Consider the following 18,383-nt stretch of genomic DNA (forward strand, 5'->3'; position numbering starts at 1 on the left):
GTTTTTGCTATAGGGCGCGTGCGCTCGCCAGACAGAGAGAGAGAGACCGAGAGACAGAAAGCGAGAAATCACCCCCCAGTGGGGATGGCCACACCGCAATCCCTTCTCCTCCATTCTCCTCTTGGGATCTTGGGCATGCACGCACACGCACCCGGCGTGAGTTTAAGCCACCGGGTCCGGGACTTGAAACCCAGTTGACTACATGGCAGCTTTCTGGCCATCCTCCCTGAGGGTTGATTTCGCATTTTCTCTCTGTCTATCTATCTCTGTCTCTAGTGAGCACATGCACTTGAGAGCAAAACTAAAATAATTAATTTCACCCACCAAAGGTGAAGTGAAAGTTGTGTCTTGCCATCATGTTCCCTCTATAAAAGGAAAATTTTTAGTTTTTCTTTTTTGGAGAGGTTTTTGCTATAGGGCGTGTGCGCTTGCCAGAAAGCCAGAGAGAGACAGAGAGACAGAAAGCAAGAAATCACTCCCCAGTGGGGGATGGCCACGCCGCAATCCCTTCTCCTCTGTTCTCCTCTCAGGATCTTGGGCACGCACGCACACGCGCCCGGTGTATGTTTAAGCCACCGGTTCCGGGACTCGAACCGCGGTCGACTACATGGGAGTCCAGGGACGTAACCATTACGCCAACTGCTGGTCCAACAAATGTTTTTTTAAAAGTAAAACTTTCGGGACCAGCAATTGGCATAATGGCTATGTCGCTGGACTCCCATGTAGTCGACCGTGTTTCGAGTCCCAGAACCAGTGGCTTAACTCACGCCGGGTGCGTGTGTGTGCGTGCCTAAGATCCTGAGAGGAGAATGGAGGAGAAGGGGGGTGATTTCTCGCTTTCTGTCTCTCTCTTTGTCTTTCTGGCAAGCGCTTGTGCCCTATAGCAAAAAACTCTCAATTAAAAAAATAAAAAAGGGAACCAGCAGTTAGCGTAATGGCTATGTCGCTGGACTCCCACAGAGTCGACCGCGGTTCGCGTTCCGGACCCGGTGGCTTAGAACTCACACCGGGCACGTGTGCGTGCGTGCCCAAGATCCCGAGAGGAGAATGGAGGAGAAGGGATTGCGGCGTGACCATCCCCCTGGGGGGTGATTTCTCGCTCTCTGTCTCTCTGTCTCTGTCTGGCAAGCGCATGTGCCCTATAGCGAAAACCTCTCCAAAAAAATTAATTAATTCAAAAAATAAAAAGAAAAAAACATTTTTTTCTTTAGGGCACATGCGCTCACTGGAGACAGACTGAGAGAGAGGGAAAGTGAGAAAACACCCCAAGGGGGAGGAGGTTGGCCATGCCGAACCCCTTCTCCATTCTCTCTGGATTTGGGGCATGCATGCACACACACCCAGTGTGATTCTTAAACTGCTGGGCGTGGGATTTGAACCGCAGTCTGCTTTGTGGGATCTAGTTGCCTTAACCTCTGTACCACCCGCTGGCCCAAGGAAAATGTACAATTTAAGCCAACAGTGAACCCTCAGAGACGCTTAGGGAGTTACCAAGCTTCCTTCGGGTCCTCCTGTCAAGCTCCGGTCAAGGCCACCCCTGGCGCCCGAGTGTTGGTGAAATACTGGCAGGTCTGGGAGCTGACCAGGCCCGTCCTCCCTCTGCAGTGCCGTGAAGAACCTGGTGGACAGCAGCATCTACTTCCGCAGCGTGGAGGGCCTGCTCAAACAGGCCATCAGCATCCGGGACCACATGAACGCCAGCGCCCAGGGCCACAGGTAGCTCTCGCGCCCGCCTGCCCTCAGCCACCTCCTCGCTCAGCCTGCAGCCTTTCTGAGAAAAGGCCGCCCGTTCTGAAAAAACTACCCTTCCTCTTCTCTCTGGTTGGCACCTCCCTCTTGGTCTTTGGCATCTGTAGCACCCAAGTCCTGAGCTCTGGGGTGTCACCAGCCCTAGACCGGGTGCTGGGGACACAGTGATGGGCTTAGAGAGAGACAGAGAGAAACACAAAATGAGAAATCACCCCCCAGGGGGGATGGCCACACCACAATCCCTTCTCCTCCATTCTCCTCCTGGGATCTTGGGCGCGCACGCACACGCACCCAGTGTGAGTTTCTAACTGCTGGGTCCAGGACTTGAACCACAGTTTACCGTGTGAGAGTCCAGTGATATAACTTTACTTACTCTAGGGTGTGTGTGCTCACCAGGGAGCAAATGAGGAAGTGAGAAAACATCTCCCCATGGGGGGATTTCTCGCTCTCTGTCTCTCTGTCTCTGTCTGGCAAGCGCATGTGCCCTATAGCGAAAACCTCTCCAAAAAAATTAATTAATTCAAAAAATAAAAAGAAAAAAACATTTTTTTCTTTAGGGCACATGCGCTCACTGGAGACAGACTGAGAGAGAGGGAAAGTGAGAAAACACCCCAAGGGGGAGGAGGTTGGCCATGCCGAACCCCTTCTCCATTCTCTCTGGATTTGGGGCATGCATGCACACACACCCAGTGTGATTCTTAAACTGCTGGGCGTGGGATTTGAACCGCAGTCTGCTTTGTGGGATCTAGTTGCCTTAACCTCTGTACCACCCGCTGGCCCAAGGAAAATGTACAATTTAAGCCAACAGTGAACCCTCAGAGACGCTTAGGGAGTTACCAAGCTTCCTTCGGGTCCTCCTGTCAAGCTCCGGTCAAGGCCACCCCTGGCGCCCGAGTGTTGGTGAAATACTGGCAGGTCTGGGAGCTGACCAGGCCCGTCCTCCCTCTGCAGTGCCGTGAAGAACCTGGTGGACAGCAGCATCTACTTCCGCAGCGTGGAGGGCCTGCTCAAACAGGCCATCAGCATCCGGGACCACATGAACGCCAGCGCCCAGGGCCACAGGTAGCTCTCGCGCCCGCCTGCCCTCAGCCACCTCCTCGCTCAGCCTGCAGCCTTTCTGAGAAAAGGCCGCCCGTTCTGAAAAAACTACCCTTCCTCTTCTCTCTGGTTGGCACCTCCCTCTTGGTCTTTGGCATCTGTAGCACCCAAGTCCTGAGCTCTGGGGTGTCACCAGCCCTAGACCGGGTGCTGGGGACACAGTGATGGGCTTAGAGAGAGACAGAGAGAAACACAAAATGAGAAATCACCCCCCAGGGGGGATGGCCACACCACAATCCCTTCTCCTCCATTCTCCTCCTGGGATCTTGGGCGCGCACGCACACGCACCCAGTGTGAGTTTCTAACTGCTGGGTCCAGGACTTGAACCACAGTTTACCGTGTGAGAGTCCAGTGATATAACTTTACTTACTCTAGGGTGTGTGTGCTCACCAGGGAGCAAATGAGGAAGTGAGAAAACATCTCCCCATGGGGGATGGTCATGCCACAGTCCCCTCGCCTCCATTTCTCCTTTGGGGATTTTGGACACACACACATGCCTGGTGTGTTTTCTTTTATATATATATACATATATATATATATTCCATTTATCTTTATTTATTTACTTATTTTAATTTGACCAGAGAGAGAGAGAAAGTGAGAAACCAAACCACCAGGCCCGGGACTCGAACCGCAGTCGGCCATGTGGGACTCCAGCACTTTTAACCACCACAACACCTGCCGACCCCACCTCCCACCTGGTGTGTTTTCTAAGTCACCGGGTCTGGGACTCTAACCACACAGTTAGCCATGTGGGATCCAGCCAGTTAACTACCATGCCGTAGGCTGGCCGGCCCACTTCTGATTATTATTATACTTTTTAAAGGTTTTTTTTTTTGTTTTTTTTTTTTGAAATAATTATTTTACTAGGACCAGCAGATGGTGTCATGGTTATGTCATGGGACTTCCATGTAATCGACCACGGTTCAAGTCCTGAACCAGGAGGCGTAAAACTCATGCTGGGCTCGTGTGCGTGCATACCTAAGATCCCAAGAGGAGAATGAATGAAAAGGATTACAGCGTGGCCATGGCCCCTGAGGTGTGATTTCTCACTTTCTGTCTCTGTCTTTCCAGTGAGCATACGTGCCCTATAGCAAAAACCTCTCTCTCAAAAAAAAAAGAAAAAAAATTATTTAACTTTATTCACCATTTTTTTAAGTTTATTTTTAAGAATTATTTATTTTTAATTGTATTTATTTGTTAATGTTATTTTTTTAATGATAGCAGAGAAAGAGAGAAGGAAAGTGAGAAAGCAAGCCACCCGATCTGGGATCCGAACTGTGTTTGGCCATGTGGGAGTCCAACGTCTTAACTACTATGCCATTTACCGGCCCTATTATTATTATTTTTAATTTAACCAGAGAGAGACAGAAAGAAAGAAAGAAATTGAAAAAACAATCTGCCAGGTTCGAGACTCTAACCATGGTTTGCCATGTGGAAGTCCAGCATCTTAACTACCACTCTACCTGGAGGCTCCCTTTTTAAAAAATATTTTTTGCTACAGGGTGTGTGCATTTCACAGAGACAGAGAGGCAGAAAGAGGTAGGGAAAATGAGAAATGAACCCCTGGTGGGGGGGCTCCATGTCACAATCTCCATTCTCCTCTCGGGATTTTGGGCACACACACACACACCTGTGTCTGGAGTAATTTTCAAGCCACTGGGTCTGGGACTCGAACTTCACTGCTGGTAACATGGGATTAAGCACCTTAACTTCCGTACCACCTGCCTACCTCCCATTTTGAATCCCAGACACAGTGGCTTGAAAAAATTTTGGGGGGAGTGGGGAGAGGTTTTGGCTATAGGGCACGTGCGTTCGCCAGAAAGACAGAGAGACAGAAAGCGAGAAATCACACCCCGGGGGGACGGCCACTCCACAATCCCTTCTCCTCCATTCTCCTCTCAGGATCTTGGGCACGCATCCACACGCGCCTGGCATGAGTTTAAGCTACCGGGTCCAGGACTCGAACCTCAGTCAACCACATGGAAGTCCAGCGACACAGCTGTTACGCTAACTGCTGGTCCCTCCATGCTTCCATTTTTAATGAGGATGCCCCAAAGGCTCAGGTCTCTTGGGAGACCAGACCATGACCCAAACCCAGGCCAGCAGGCCCCACAGCCTCAGATCTCGGCCTCATGAACTCCGCGCACGTTTTGTTTCAGCCCTGGGGAACCGCCCCCGCCCTCCTCAGCCTGATCCTGGAAGACATTTAGAGGCCCCTGGGCCTCCCCCTAAGCCAGGTCAGTGCCAAGGGTAGTGGTGAGCTTCTCTGCTCTGGACTAACTGCCCACTCCCCTCTGGCACTCTCTAACCACTCACTTCTCGGGGGTTTCTCACCGCTGGGCTTTTAGGGGAAGGGGACGGGCATCCGCAGGCTTCGAACGGCCCTGTCCACTGTTTGGGACTTTGTCAACCCACCTTGCCCTCTCTCTGCCATCTTCCTGCCTCTTATCCAGGCCATCGGCCTGTCCTCGTCCCAGGGAACACCCTCCAAGCCAGACAGAGGGGAGCCACGTTTGCCCTCCTGCCCTGTGCCAAACACACCTCCCCTTAGCAGACCCTAGCTCCGCACCATCCCCAAACCGCCTTTCCCCAGCCAACCTGCTGTGTGACCCTGAGCACATCTCTTGCCCTCTCTGGGCTCTGCATTTCCCTTCAGTAAACGCTAGCCCGTCGGGTGGCTGAGTGGACACAGGACAATGAGGGAGGTGTATTGCAGCACCCAGGTATCGCCCCACAACAGGCCACCCCCAAACTTAGCGGTGGTTTGGGCTCAGCTCACCTGGGAGGTCACGCATCTATTTTGTGGCTGTGGTGGGGGGCGGGGAGGGGGAGAGTCAAGGCGGATTCTCCTCCACGTGGCCTCACCTGTGGCCACGCGGGATACCCAGCCCCTTGCAAAAGTGCTTACTCCTTGCTGGCTTGGAGTTTGCAGGTGTCCCACCGCTAGAGGGCAGTCGGGGGCCAGGCCCAGAGCACCGGGAACTGGACTGCGCCAGGGCTGCAGAGAAAGAGGGAAAGAGTGTATTGTTCGTTTGTGACCCCGATGGGCCCCGTGCAGAAAGATCGAGGTGCCCCGGGGACTTCCCGAGCCCCTACTTAAGCTCTAGGCACTGTGATTGTCGTGTACCCTGGAGGCCTTCTCGGAGAAGGAGCCCCAGAACGCTCAGAGCTGCAGCTCTCAGAGCCAGGAGGCTGCAGGCTCAACACCTGTGTAGTCAGCGCTTACTGGGCACTGCAGGCAGCCTGATTTTTTTTTTTTTAAAGGTTTTTGCCATAGGGCACGTGAGAAAAAGAGACAGTGAGAGAAAGGGGAGAATTAACCCTACAGAGGGGATGGTGCACCACAGTACCCTCTTCTCCATTCTCTCTGTCTGTCCTACTCAGAGAGAGAGACAGACAGACAGAAAGCGAGAAATCACCCCAGAGGGGATGAGACAGAAAGCGAGAAATCATCCCAGAGGGGATGGCCACTCCGCAGTCCCTTCTCCTCCATTCTCCTCTCGGAATCTTGGGCATGCACACACACGTGCCCGGTGTGAGTCGGGACTCGAACCATGATCAACTACATGGAAGTCCACCGACATAGCCATTATGCTAACTGCTGGTCCGTCTTCCAGGGATTCTTGAACGTGTGTGCAAACATGCCCAGCGTGACTTTTTTCAGGCTGCCAGCACCAGGACTCAAACTGCTGGGAGACCAGCACCTTAAGCGCCATACTACCTGCTGGCTAAGTTTGAGTGCCTACGGACACTGCTGACCTGCCAGTGTGCGCTAATCGGGTGGTGGGGCTCTCAGTGTTCTGTTTTATTTTTATTTATTTATTTATTTTTGGAGAGAGAGAGATTTTTGCTATAGAGTGAGTGTGCTCTGCCAGAGAAAGCAGAAATCACCCCCCGGGGGAGGATGGCCACACCGCAATCCCTTCTCCTCCATTCTCCCCTCGGGATCTTGGGCACTGCACACACGCGCGCCCAGGATGAGTTTAAGCCCTGGTCCGGGATTCGAATTGCTAGCGACTATGTGGAAGTCCAGCAATCTAACCATCATCTGTAACTTATTGGGCTCCCCGGAGGCCCCGAGTGCTTACTGGATGCAGCAGACAGGGAGTGTGTGGTTATTGGATACCGTGGGTACACAGCTAGTGTCTATTGGGAGCCGGCAGCGAGCGTTTACTGGGTGCTGCGGGCGCATAGCGAGCGCTGATTGGACACAGCGGCAAGGCAGCGTGTGCTTATTGGGTGCCGGGCAGCGAGCGCTTATTGGGTGCGTGGGCAGAAAAGGAACGTTTATGGGGCACAGTGGTCAGACTATACGTTGATTGGGTGCCTCAGGCATATAGAGAGTGCTGATTGGGTGCCATGGGCACGCAGCTAGTGCTTATTGGGTGGCGGGGACACGTGGCGAGCACTGATTTGGTGCGGTGGGCACATAGCGAGCGCTGATTGGGTGTAGGGGCACATAGCGAGCGCTGATTGGGTGCAGCGGGCACATAGAGAGCGCTGATTGGGTGCAGCGGGCACATAGCGAACGCTGATTGGGTGCTGCGGGCACATAGCGAACGCTGATTGGGCAGGCAGTGGATGTCTCGGGCTGTCCACACTTAATAAGCTCCGGTTCTTACCAGGCTTAATTAACTCTGGGCGTGGAGTGTGAGGCATCTTCTTGTGGGATTGGGGTACCCTATGGCCTGCGGGAGCCCTGGAGCAGGAGGGGCTGCCTGAAGGGTCAGCAGTCCCCCGCCAAGTCTCCCTGTCCCTGTCTGTCCCTGTCCTGTCCCCACTCTCCTGTGTGATCTGCTGTCCCCTTCGCCGCTGTGCCGCACTCGCCATACCAAATGCTCTATGGTGCTCTGCGGTCCCGTCTTTGCCCGTGTAGACCCGTCTCCTCTCCTCCCCAAAGATCGCCACCCCGCGGTTCCCTCTCAGCCTCCCACTCCCACTTTTTCCCAAGGCTGCTTCCCATGGGGTCATCAGTGACTTTCTTGGGGTAAAGACATCCCCTGCCCCTCTCTGGTCCCAGGATCCTAAACTTTCCCGTTTTGTAGAAGAGGAAACCGCGGCTCCGAGAGGTGAGGCAGCCCAGGGGCGGAAGCAGCAGGATCCACACCCAGACCTGCAGACCTCCGAGCTTCGCCCCAGCCTGCAGCCCTGACCCCCACCCTAGCTCCCTGGTCCGCCACAGCCCGGCTCTGGGACACGACCTCAGAAGACCCAGCACCGGTGGATCGCGCTTCCCTCCTGCTCCAGCCCGCAGCCTCCAGGCCCAGCTGCGAATGTCCCCATATGTCGCCTCCTTGTTCCTGGACTCCCTGGAGGGCATCCTGGAGGTGCCATTACTGTGAGCCCAGCTCTGTGCTGGAGTCTGCGAAGGCTCATCTCCTTTCATCTCCAGGCTGCCCTATAAGGTGGTGGTCACCCCCAAATACACGTGGGAAAAGAGTCGGAGGGGCAGTGTGACTGTGCGGGGTCACACAGCTTTAGAGAGTTCCAGAGTCATGTGGTCTCAACCCTGCTTAGGATGCGCTGTGTGACGTAGGTCTTGGCGCTGGCCCTCTCTGGTTTTCCTCTTCTCCATCTGGACAAGAAAAGGTTGGATTGGACCTTTTGTAGGGTACCCTCTTCCTGTCTTGAGCAGAAACACTCACCCCAGGCTCAGACCACGTGGAGATATTGCCCTTAGATCCAGGGACGGACACGGAACCTTAGACTGACCAAAGTCCCTCATCTCCCAGGGGGACAGAGACTACTTCAAGATGGGACCCAACGAGAGGGCTTCCCTGGGAATTTTGCTGGCAATGTGAAAAAGGAACTGTTTTCCTACCCAAGTGGTCGAGCTGGGTGCATGGAAGAGGAAGACTTGAGAAAGTTTGTGTGGGGGTCCTGGATCCAGCCACACCTGACGCTGCCTTCACGTGTCCCTCAAAGAACATTTTTGCAGAGATTACTCTGCGTCTTTGTGTGACCAGCTGCAGAAGTGCCCATGCTGATCTTCATGAATTCTAAGCCTGGGCGATCACGTGCCCAGTGTGTAACCTCCAAAGCCAGCTGTCACCTCACTGGGAGCCCCGGAATCCTTTGTTCCAATAAAAGAAGGAAGATCAGAATGGTGTTGTTTGAGTGTAGCCAGAGTGGGTCTGGGCCCATAGCTCTGGAAGGATCCTTCATCTTGGGGGTTATGGGGTGGTTGGGAGGTGGGGTGGTGAGGGCTGGGGGCTTTGGGTCTGTTAAGGGATCCGAGGGCCAGGGAAGGGTTTCGGGGTGCAGAAGATGTCTAAGAATGGGGCCGGCAGGTGATGTGGTTAAGGGCACTGGACTCCCATATGGCTGACTGTGGTTCGAGTCCCGGATCTGGCAGCTTGCTTTCTCACTTTCTCTCTCACGCTGTCTCTTTCTGATCAAATGAAAATAAATAAATGAATAAAGTTAAATAAAATAATTCTTTTTTTTTTTTGACGGGGAGAGGTTTTTGCTGTAGGGCACCTGCACTTGCCAGTGTAGGGCACATGCACTTGCCAGAAAGAGAGAGACAGAGAGGCAGAAAGCGAGAAATCACCCCCCAGGGGGAATGGCCACGCCGCAATCCCTTCTCCTCCATTCTCCTCTCGGGACCTTGGGCACGCACGCACACACGCACTAGTCTAGGCCGCTGGGCCCGGGATTCCAACCGGGTCGACTATGTGGGAGTGCAGCGACAGCGACGGAATCCTAACGTTGTCCCCTAACTGGTTCATTTTAATCTCATTTCAATGTCCCAAGGCCTTTCAAATCCAGAGGGCGCCTCACCTCCTCTGGACGCCAGGGGGCGCAAGAGGCAAAGCCGTGTCCAGGAGCTCGGCCTTGAGGTCAGCTCCAAACTCCAGGCTGGTCCTGATGGCCATATGCCGTCCCCAGTGCTTGTCCTTTTCCACCCCACACCTCCTGCTCCCATTTTCCAGAGAGCCAACTGAGGTTCCCAGGGGCTGGGTTCTCCAGCAAGACTTCACGTGGGGGCACTGAGCCTTGCGGGGTGAAGATGACCTGGAAGGGGTCCCGGTCCCCTCCAAATCTGTGGCTGGGGTAAAAGGAGACCCAAAGACCCAACCGATTTGCCCTTGGGCCGTCCACATGGTCAGAACCAGAATCACACTTCCGCTGTTTTTTTTTCATTTCATTTATTTATTCATTTTCTTTTTTTTAAATAATTATTTATTTTATTTTATTTATTCATTCATTTTATATTTTAGTTTGACCAGAGAGAGACAGAGGGTGAGAGTGAGAGAGAGAGAGGAAGTGAGAAAGCAAGCCCCCAGATTCAGGACTAAAAAAACCCTGGTCGGCCATGTGGGAGTGTCCAGCGCCTTAACCACCATGCCACCTGCTGGTCCCTTATTCGTTCATTTTCATTTGACTAGAGAGACAGAACGAGAGAGCAAGTCACACAGTCCAGGACTCGAACCGCGGTCGGCCATGTGGGAGTCCAGATTCCCCGACCACCATACCACCTGCCAACCCCTTGTTTGTTTGTTTAATTAGGACCAGCAGGTGGCACGGTGGTTAAGGAGCTGGTTAACCACGTGGTTTGAGTCCCGGACCTGGTGGCTTACTTTCTCATGCCCTCTCTCTCTCTCTATCACTCTCTGGTCAAATTAAAATAAATAAATGGATAAATAAAGTTAAATAATAAAATAATTTTTAAATAATTTATTTTTTATTTATTCATTTATTTTTTTTAACTTGACCAGAGAGAGACAGAGGGTGACAGTGAGAGAGAGAGAGGAAGTGAGAAAGAAAGCAAGCCACCAGATTCAGGACTCAAACCCTGGTTGACCATGTGGGAGTGTCCAGCGCCTTAACCACCACGACACCTGCTGGTCCCAGTAATAAAATAATTGTTTTTTTTTTTAAAAAAAAAAAGGAATGATTTAATTTTGGGGGGCAGCCGGTGGTAACCAGGAATGGTTACTTTGCTGGATTCCCACATGGCTGACCACAGTTCGAGTCCCGAACCTTGTGGCTTGAAATTTACGCCGGGCACATGTGCATGCATGCCCCAAATCCCCAGCGAATGGAGAAGAGATTGTGGCATGACCATCCTCTCCCCCACCGGGGAAGGGGCTGAGTTCTCACGTTCCCTCTCTCTCTGTCTCTCTTTCCAGCAAGCTCACACACCTTATAGCAAAAACTTCAAAAATAAATGAATAAATAAGCTTCCAAAAAAAGATGAGCCTGGCAGTGCTTCAGTGGTTAAGGTGGTGGGATCCCACACGGTTGACTGCATGGTTCAAGTCCCGGACCCGGTGATCTTGAAACATGTGGAGTACATGTGTGTGCATGGGAGAAGAATTGGGGAGGAGGAAGTTTGATCATTCCCTGTGGGAAGGAGATTTCTCACTCCCCCCCCCCGTCTCTGTCTCTCTCTCCCTAAAAATCTCTGTCTCTCTCTCTCTCTCTGGTGAGCCACACGCACCGTATTGCAAACTAATAAAAGAAAAATTGGGGCCAGCAGCTGGTACAGAGATTGAGGCACTGGAGCCTACGTAGCCAACTGCATGGTTCAAGTCCCAGACCCGGCAGCTTGAAAAACACACTGGCTGAGTGTGCGTGCGTGCCCAAAACCCTGAGAGGAGAATGGAGGAGAAGGGATTGCGGGGTAGCCATCCCCACTTGCGGGTGATTCTCATTTTCCATCTTTCCCTCTCTCACTCCGTTTGACGACCACGCACAGCCTATTGTAAATTAATTTTAAAAATAAAATGAGGGAACCAGCAGTTAGCGTAATGGCTATGTCACTGCACTCCCACGTAGTCAACCGCAGTTCGCGTCCCCGACCCGGTGGCTTAGAACTCACACCGGGCGCGTGTGCGTGCGTGCCCAAGATCCCGAGAGGAGAATGGAGGAGAAGGGAGTGCGGCGTGACCATCCCCCCTGGGGGGGGATGTCTCTCACTTTCTGTCTCTCTGTCTCTCTCTGTCTGGCGAACGCACGCGCCCCGTAGCGAAAACCTCTCCCAGAAATAAGTAAATAAATAAATTAATTAAATGAAAGAAACCCATGGAGACACTTTGGTGCCCCATACACTAGCCTGGCCCAGAGGAGGCCTCAGACAGAGGTGGGGGAGACAAAACCAGACACATTCTGGGCTGGAAGGTGGCATGGTGGTTAAGGCACTGGACTCCCACGTGGTCGACTGTGGTTCTAGTCCCAGATTTAATAATGGTAATAATAAACAAAATTAAATAAATAATTGTTAAAAAGAAGAAAAAACAGATGGCCAGCAGGTGGCTGAATTCCCACATGGCTGACCATGGTTCGAGTCCCGGACTTGGCGGTTTGCTTTCTCACTTTCTCTTTCTCTCTCTCTCTTTCTGTCTGTCTCTCTTTGGTCAAATTAAATAAATAAATAAAATGGAGCCAGCAGGGCGTGGTGGATAAGCTGCTGACTTCCACATGGCTGACCAGAGTTCAAGCCCTGGACCTGGCGACTTGCTTTCTCACTTTCCCCTTCTCTCGTTCATTCTCTCTGTCTTTTTGGTCAAATTAATAATAATAATAATAATAACAACCATAACAACAGCAACAGATAAAATTCAATAATTTTTTAAATAATTATTTTAAATTTATTTATTTATTTTAATTTGACCAGATAGAGAGGCATGAGTTTAAGCCACCGGGGACTCGAACCATGATCAACTACATGGGAGTCCAGTGAGATAGCCATTATCACCAACTGCTGGTCCTATAAAATGATTTAAAAAAAAAGAAAACAAGTGATAAGTGCTGGAAAGGAAACAGGTGGGAGATGACCTTAAATGAAAAGAGATTGGGACCAGCAGTTAGCGTAATGGCTATGTCGCTGGTCTCCCACGTAGTCGACTGCGGTTCGAGTCCCGGACCCAGGGCTTAAACTCACACCGGGTACATGTGCGTGCGTGCCCAAGATCCCGAGAGGAGAAAGGAGGAGAAGGGATTGCAGCGTGGCCATCCCCCCAGGGGGTGATTTCTCGCTTTCTATCTCTCTGTCTCTGTCTCTCTCTGTCTGGCGAGCGCACACGCCCTATAGCAAAAACCTCTCCAAATAAAAAAAGGTTAAAAAAGAAAGAGGTCGAGGATGGGATTTGGAGCAGGGCCATGATAGGTGGGTCTTGAGATAGATTTCCTGGGGCCAGCAGGTGGCATAGTGGTTAGACACTGGACTCCCACATGGTCGACTCTGGTTCGAGTCCTGGACCCGACAACTTAACATTCACACCAGGCGCGTGTGCATGCATCCCCAAGATGCCAAGAGGACGATGGAGGAGCCTGGGGGAGGGGGTGTGATTTCTCGCTTTCTGTCTCTCTCTTGTCTCTTTGGCAAGTGCACACGCCCTATAGCAAAATAAAAACTCTCAAAAAAAATTCTATCACCGTAAAAGAAAATACAAACTATGGGTGTCCCTGTCTTCTGAGAAGAGCACAGTGAAACTTGGGGTACCTGTGAATGGGGCACCCACACTAGTGATGGTGGTGGATACAGAACAGGAGCCGGGGTGCAGGTGACAAGGAGGGACCATTAAAGGGAACGGGCACGCTGAATGATGGGAAACGCGGACCATAATTGGAAGAGGCATGGGGGCCTGAAAGGTGAGAGAGGGCGGCAGAGAACTGGGGGGACTGTGAGGGGCAGCCCCAGCTTGCTGGGTTCCTGCCGGGCCAGCCCTTCCCGCCACACCCCGCCTGCTCCCAGTGCAGCTCCAGCTGCCACCCTCACGTAACCAGAGCCTGGCTGTTGCATCAGAGGCGGGCGGGCCTCCGCGGGTAAACAGAGCAGCCCTCGGGGGCGCCGGGGCTCCCCAGCCACCTCCACGTTCCCCAAGCCTCGTTCTGCCCCTTGGAGCAGAGACAGAAGCCCCCAGCCTGACCCTGGCCCTGGTGTGTCCTGGGGACTTGTGAGTGTGGGGCCTTGAGCTGGAACCAGGTCATGGTTGAGGGGGATACTTATTTTATTATTTTTTAATGATTTCTTTTCATTTTATTTATTCATTTATTTTCATTTGACCAGAAAGAGACACACAGAGAGAAACAAAGTCAGAAAGCAAGCCACGAGGTCCAGGACTTGAACCGTGGTCAGCCATGTGTGAGTGTCCAGTGCCTTAACCACCACGCCACCTGCTGACCCCTTTATATATATATATATATATTTATGTGTTTATTTCTTGAGAGAGATTTTTGCTATAGACTGCAAGCACTTACTGGAGAGAGAGACAGAAAGCGAGAAATCACCCCCTCGGGGGTTAGCCACGCTGCAATCCCTTCTCCTCCATTCTCCTCTCGGGATCTTGGGCATGCACGCACACGCGCCCGGCGTGAGTTTTAAGCCACCAGGTCCGGGACACGAACCGCGGTCGACTACATGGGAGTCCAGCGACATAGGCATTATGCTAACTGCTGGTTCCCTTAAAGATTATTTTAATTGTATTTATTTATTTTTAATTTGACCATAGTGGTATAGAGTAAGAGAAAGTGAGAACGCAAGCTGCCAGGTCCAGGACTCGAACCGTGGTCAACCATGTGAGAGTCCAGCGCCCTTCACCACCATGCCACCTGCCGGTCCCCCAAGGTGATGGACACCAGGCTGGCATTGAAGCCTGCACTGCCCCAATGCAACCCCGTCTCTCCACTTCTGAGCACCTGCCCCAGCTCCCAGCCCCCCTGTCTGCCTCCATCACCCTCATCTTCCCCCACAAAGAATGCTCTGTGCTCTTCCTCTGCACCTTAGCAAAGGCTATCCCTTCTGGAAAAGCCCTTTCCTGGCTCCTGCTCACCTCGGAAGGCCCAGTACAAATGCCACCTCTTCTGGGAAGCCCTCCCTGATTTTCCCCGCACAGATTTTTGTCCCCAATTCTGGCCTGTCCCAGTCTCCCATCTCTTCCTCTGGCACAGCCCTGACCCTCCAGGGTTAGGAGAGTGTGTGTTGACTCCGTGTCTCCCAGGTTGGGAGAATTTTCCAGAACTTTCCAGTGGGGGTCCCGAGGTGGATGGCACAGAGGCTGTGGAACACTGCACACTGCTGGAAGCCGTATTTAAGAACAGGGTCCTAGGGGCCAGCAGGTGGCGTGGTGGTTGAGGTGTCGGACTCCCACATGGCTGACTGTGGTTCGAGTCTCAGAGCTGGTGGCTTACTTTCTCACTTTCCCTTTCTCTCTCTCTCTCTCTTTAAGAATGATTTCCTTTGTCTAAATAAATAAATAAAAAGGAAAAAAAAAAAAACAGAATTATTTCCTTTGTTTTATTTATCATTATTGTTATTTTTAATTTGACCAGAGTGAGACTGAGAGAGAGAGAAAGAAAGCAAGACTCCAGGTCTGGGATTTGAACCATGGTCAGCCATGTGGGAGTCCAGATCGTTTAACCACCCCACCACCTGCCAGCCACACTTCTTTCTCTCTTAATGAGAGAAAGAAAACATTTGTTTTGCTCCAACTGCCAGGGGAAAAGAAAAAGATTGCTTAGGCTAGAACCATGTTCATCCTGTAATTTTTTCCAAAATAAATGGTCTGGTCATTTCTTCTCTGAACATGTTTTGGCCTGGTCCTGTGCTGGGTGGTGCTGGGTGGTGCTGGGATCACAGGGGAAGGCACGGATTTAGAGCGCTGGGTTGGGGTCCAGTCCTGGAAGCCCCCATCCCCCCAATACCTGACCTTTGAGATTGGGGGTAAATAGGGGCCAGAGGGGAGAGGGAACATCAGGGGTGTGGATGGTGGGAAGTGTGTGGTTTTTCTGTAGAAGCTCTCTCTCTTTTTTTTTTTTGTAGAGGATTTTTGCTATAGGGTGTGTGCGCTCGCCAGAGAGAGAGACAGAGAGACAGAAAGCGAGAAATCACCCCCCAAGGGGGATGGCCACGCCGCAATCCCTTCTCCATTCTCCTCTCGGGATCTTGGACGCACACGCGCCTCGCGTGAGTGTTTAAGCCACCGGGTCCGGGACTCGAACCGCAGTCAACTACATGGGAGTCCAGCAACATAGCCATTACGCTAACTGCTGGTCCCTAGGACCTCCTTCTCTCCAGGTCTGGGGCTGGGAGTGGTTCAAGTTAGGGGACAAGATCTAAATTGGAAGCAGGGGCACAACAGGGTCAGGGGTCAGCAGTCAGGTCACGGGGCGCCCACCCAGGAGGAGGAAGCCTCCTTCCTGCATTGGACGCTTCCCCTGCTCCGCGTCGGTGTGAGCAAGTCCCAGGCGGCTGGACTCCCGGGGCGGGGCCACGCCCAAGTGCCCGCCCATCTCAGCCGCGGTGACGCCCTCTATGCAAATGAGGCGCCAGGTCCAATCAGCTCCCGGGGGCGGAGCCTCCCGCTCGGAAGGCACCTGCAGCCGCTGGCGCCGGGAACTCTGTGCAGCCGCCGCCGCAGGTCCATGCGCCGAGCGTCCGAGGACCGAGGCTGAGCAGGTGCGTGTCGGATCGGGTTGGGACCCCCCCTCCCCAGGCGGTGTCCTCTGAACGCTTTCCGTGAGCTGGATTGGATTCGGAGGTGCAGGCGTGCGTCAGAGTCGTGTGTCTACGGGGCGTGCATCCGAGAGGGTTGGAAATCTAAGTTGCGTATGGAGGGTTTGCGCGTCTGAGACGTTTGGACACAAGGGACTGTCTCTCCAAAGAGTGTGCCCGAAGGCGGTGTGACTCTGAACACTGTGATTGCAAGAGGCGGTGTGTCCGAGGGGGTGTGTGTCCCAAAGTTGTGTGTCTAAGAGGCGTCTATGGTTTGGATGGCAGTTGGAGAGTTTCCACGTGTCCAAAGCTTTGGTGCTGCGGACCCCTGTCCCCGTTATATCTGCGTTGTGTCCCCTTCTTTGGGTTCACACCCCTTTGGCATCGGAGAGGACCCTGTAAACACCCCATGCCTTCCCACTGGGGGTGGGCCATTGTGTTTGGGAGCAAGAGGGTGAGCACAGAGTCCTGAGATGGGGTGGGGGTGGCACAGCAGCCTGGCCCACCCCAACCTCTGTGCCTCAGTGTCACATCTGGAAACTAGGGTCCAGAAAAGTCGCAACTTTCTGAGGTTCTGCGTTTATTTTCATGGACTCGGCGCCCCTCCCTCCCTGCCTCTCTCAGGGTCCAGGGTGCAGACGTCAGCAACCCCCCCGGGTTCCAGGCTACACCGCCACCCCCGGAGTTGCAGACCCGAGAAGTCAGAAATAGCTGAAGCCCTGTGCGTGTCCTGGCTGAGAATCCTCACGGAGGTCACGGCCTCTTGGCATCTAGGGAGGAGCTCTGAGACTCTCGAAGCGAAGGAAACTGGGTTCCAAAAACTACAGGGGGGGCTGGCTGCTGTGGCGCGAAGGTAATGTAGGTGGCCTCCAGTGTTGGCAACCATTGGTAGATCGCAGGTTCGGATCCCCGGGTTGGCTTGAAAATATACTGGGCACATCTGTGTTTACCTAGAATCCTCAGAAGCTGGAAGGCCAAATGGGGGACCAGCAGTTAGCGTAATGGCTATGTCGCTGGATTCCCATGTAGTTGACCGCGGTTCAAGTCCCGGACCCGGTGGCTTCAACTCACGCCAGGCACGTGTGCATGAGTGCCCAAGATCCTGAGAGGAGAATGGAGGAGAAGAGATTGCGGCGTGGCCATCCCCCCTGGGGGGTGATTTCTTGCTTTCTATCTCTCTGTCTCTCTGTCTGGTGAGTGCATGCACTCTACAGCAAAAACCTCTCAAAAAAAAAAAAAAGTACAAGAGGGGAAATGGAAAAATTAAATTAGGGCTAGCTCATGGCATGGTGCATTAAGGCAGCTGGATCCCACAAGACTGACTGTGCGGTTCGAGTCCCAGACCTGGCGGCTTGAGAAACACGCCAGGCACATGTGTGTGCGTGCATGTATGTGCGCCCCAGATCCCGAAGGGATGGGGAAGGGATTGCGGGGTGACCGTTCTCCGCGGACATGCTTTCTCACTTCTCCTTTCTCTTTTTCTGTCTCACCCAGACCAATGACAAAAATATGGGAGGAAAATAGGGAATTTCTTAAAAAAGATTAAAAAAAAAAAGAAAAGAAAAATAGAATTTAAGTATGAGTTTATTTTAGTGCCAGAAAATTTGGAAATCTAGGCGTAGTTTTTTTTTTTTTTTTCATGCTATGCATTTTCCACAAATGGTTTGAAGAATCCTTGAAATTTAGACTTTCCAGGGACCAGCAGGTGGCATGGGGGTTAAGGTGCTGGACACTCCCACATGGCTGACCACGGTTCAAGTCCTGGACCTGGTGGCTTGCTTTCTTACTCTCTCTCTCTGTCTTTCTCTGGCAAAACTCATGTGAAAAATAGTATTAACAATAATAATAATAATAAATAAATCATTCTTAAAAAGAAAAAGAAATTTAGACTTTCCAGGAGTAGGGTCTAAGGATCCATTTACAGATCAAAAAAGGCTTCCTGAGCCTTGCTCCTGCTCCCTCCCATCCTTCGCTGTCACCCATTGGCTGTCTGAACCAAGGAGGATTTGTGACCTCCAGGGAACAGAATTTGGGGGGGGGGGCCATTGAGGGCTTGGAGTCTTTGACCTTGCAGAAGTGCCGACTGAAGCCAGGT

General features: G+C 52.4%; 2 protein-coding genes across 4 annotated transcripts in view; both read left to right on the forward strand.

Moving 5' to 3' along the window:
* The window catches only part of BORCS8 (BLOC-1 related complex subunit 8), a 16,182-nt gene extending 7,231 nt beyond the window's left edge, over positions 1-8,951 (forward strand). The window contains exons 4-6 of one of the 3 annotated variants that reach the window (XM_006147098.3): positions 1,606-1,716; positions 5,007-5,084; positions 7,868-8,951. In XM_006147098.3, coding sequence (XP_006147160.1) covers positions 1,606-1,716; positions 5,007-5,040 — 145 coding nt within the window. In that variant the 3' untranslated portion in view covers positions 5,041-5,084; positions 7,868-8,951. The remainder of the gene's footprint in view (positions 1-1,605; positions 1,717-5,006; positions 5,085-7,867) is intronic. The other 2 variants (XM_006147097.3, XM_006147099.3) reach the window with 2 other exon arrangements.
* A 7,225-nt stretch (positions 8,952-16,176) lies between these two features.
* The window catches only part of MEF2B (myocyte enhancer factor 2B), a 35,437-nt gene continuing 33,230 nt past the window's right edge, over positions 16,177-18,383 (forward strand). The window contains exon 1 of the mRNA XM_006147100.3: positions 16,177-16,252. The gene's annotated coding sequence lies outside the window, so the exon portion shown is untranslated. The remainder of the gene's footprint in view (positions 16,253-18,383) is intronic.

The sequence above is a fragment of the Tupaia chinensis genome, unplaced genomic scaffold (assembly GCF_000334495.1).
Source record: "Tupaia chinensis unplaced genomic scaffold, TupChi_1.0 Scaffold000201_1, whole genome shotgun sequence".
NCBI lineage: Eukaryota > Metazoa > Chordata > Mammalia > Scandentia > Tupaiidae > Tupaia > Tupaia belangeri.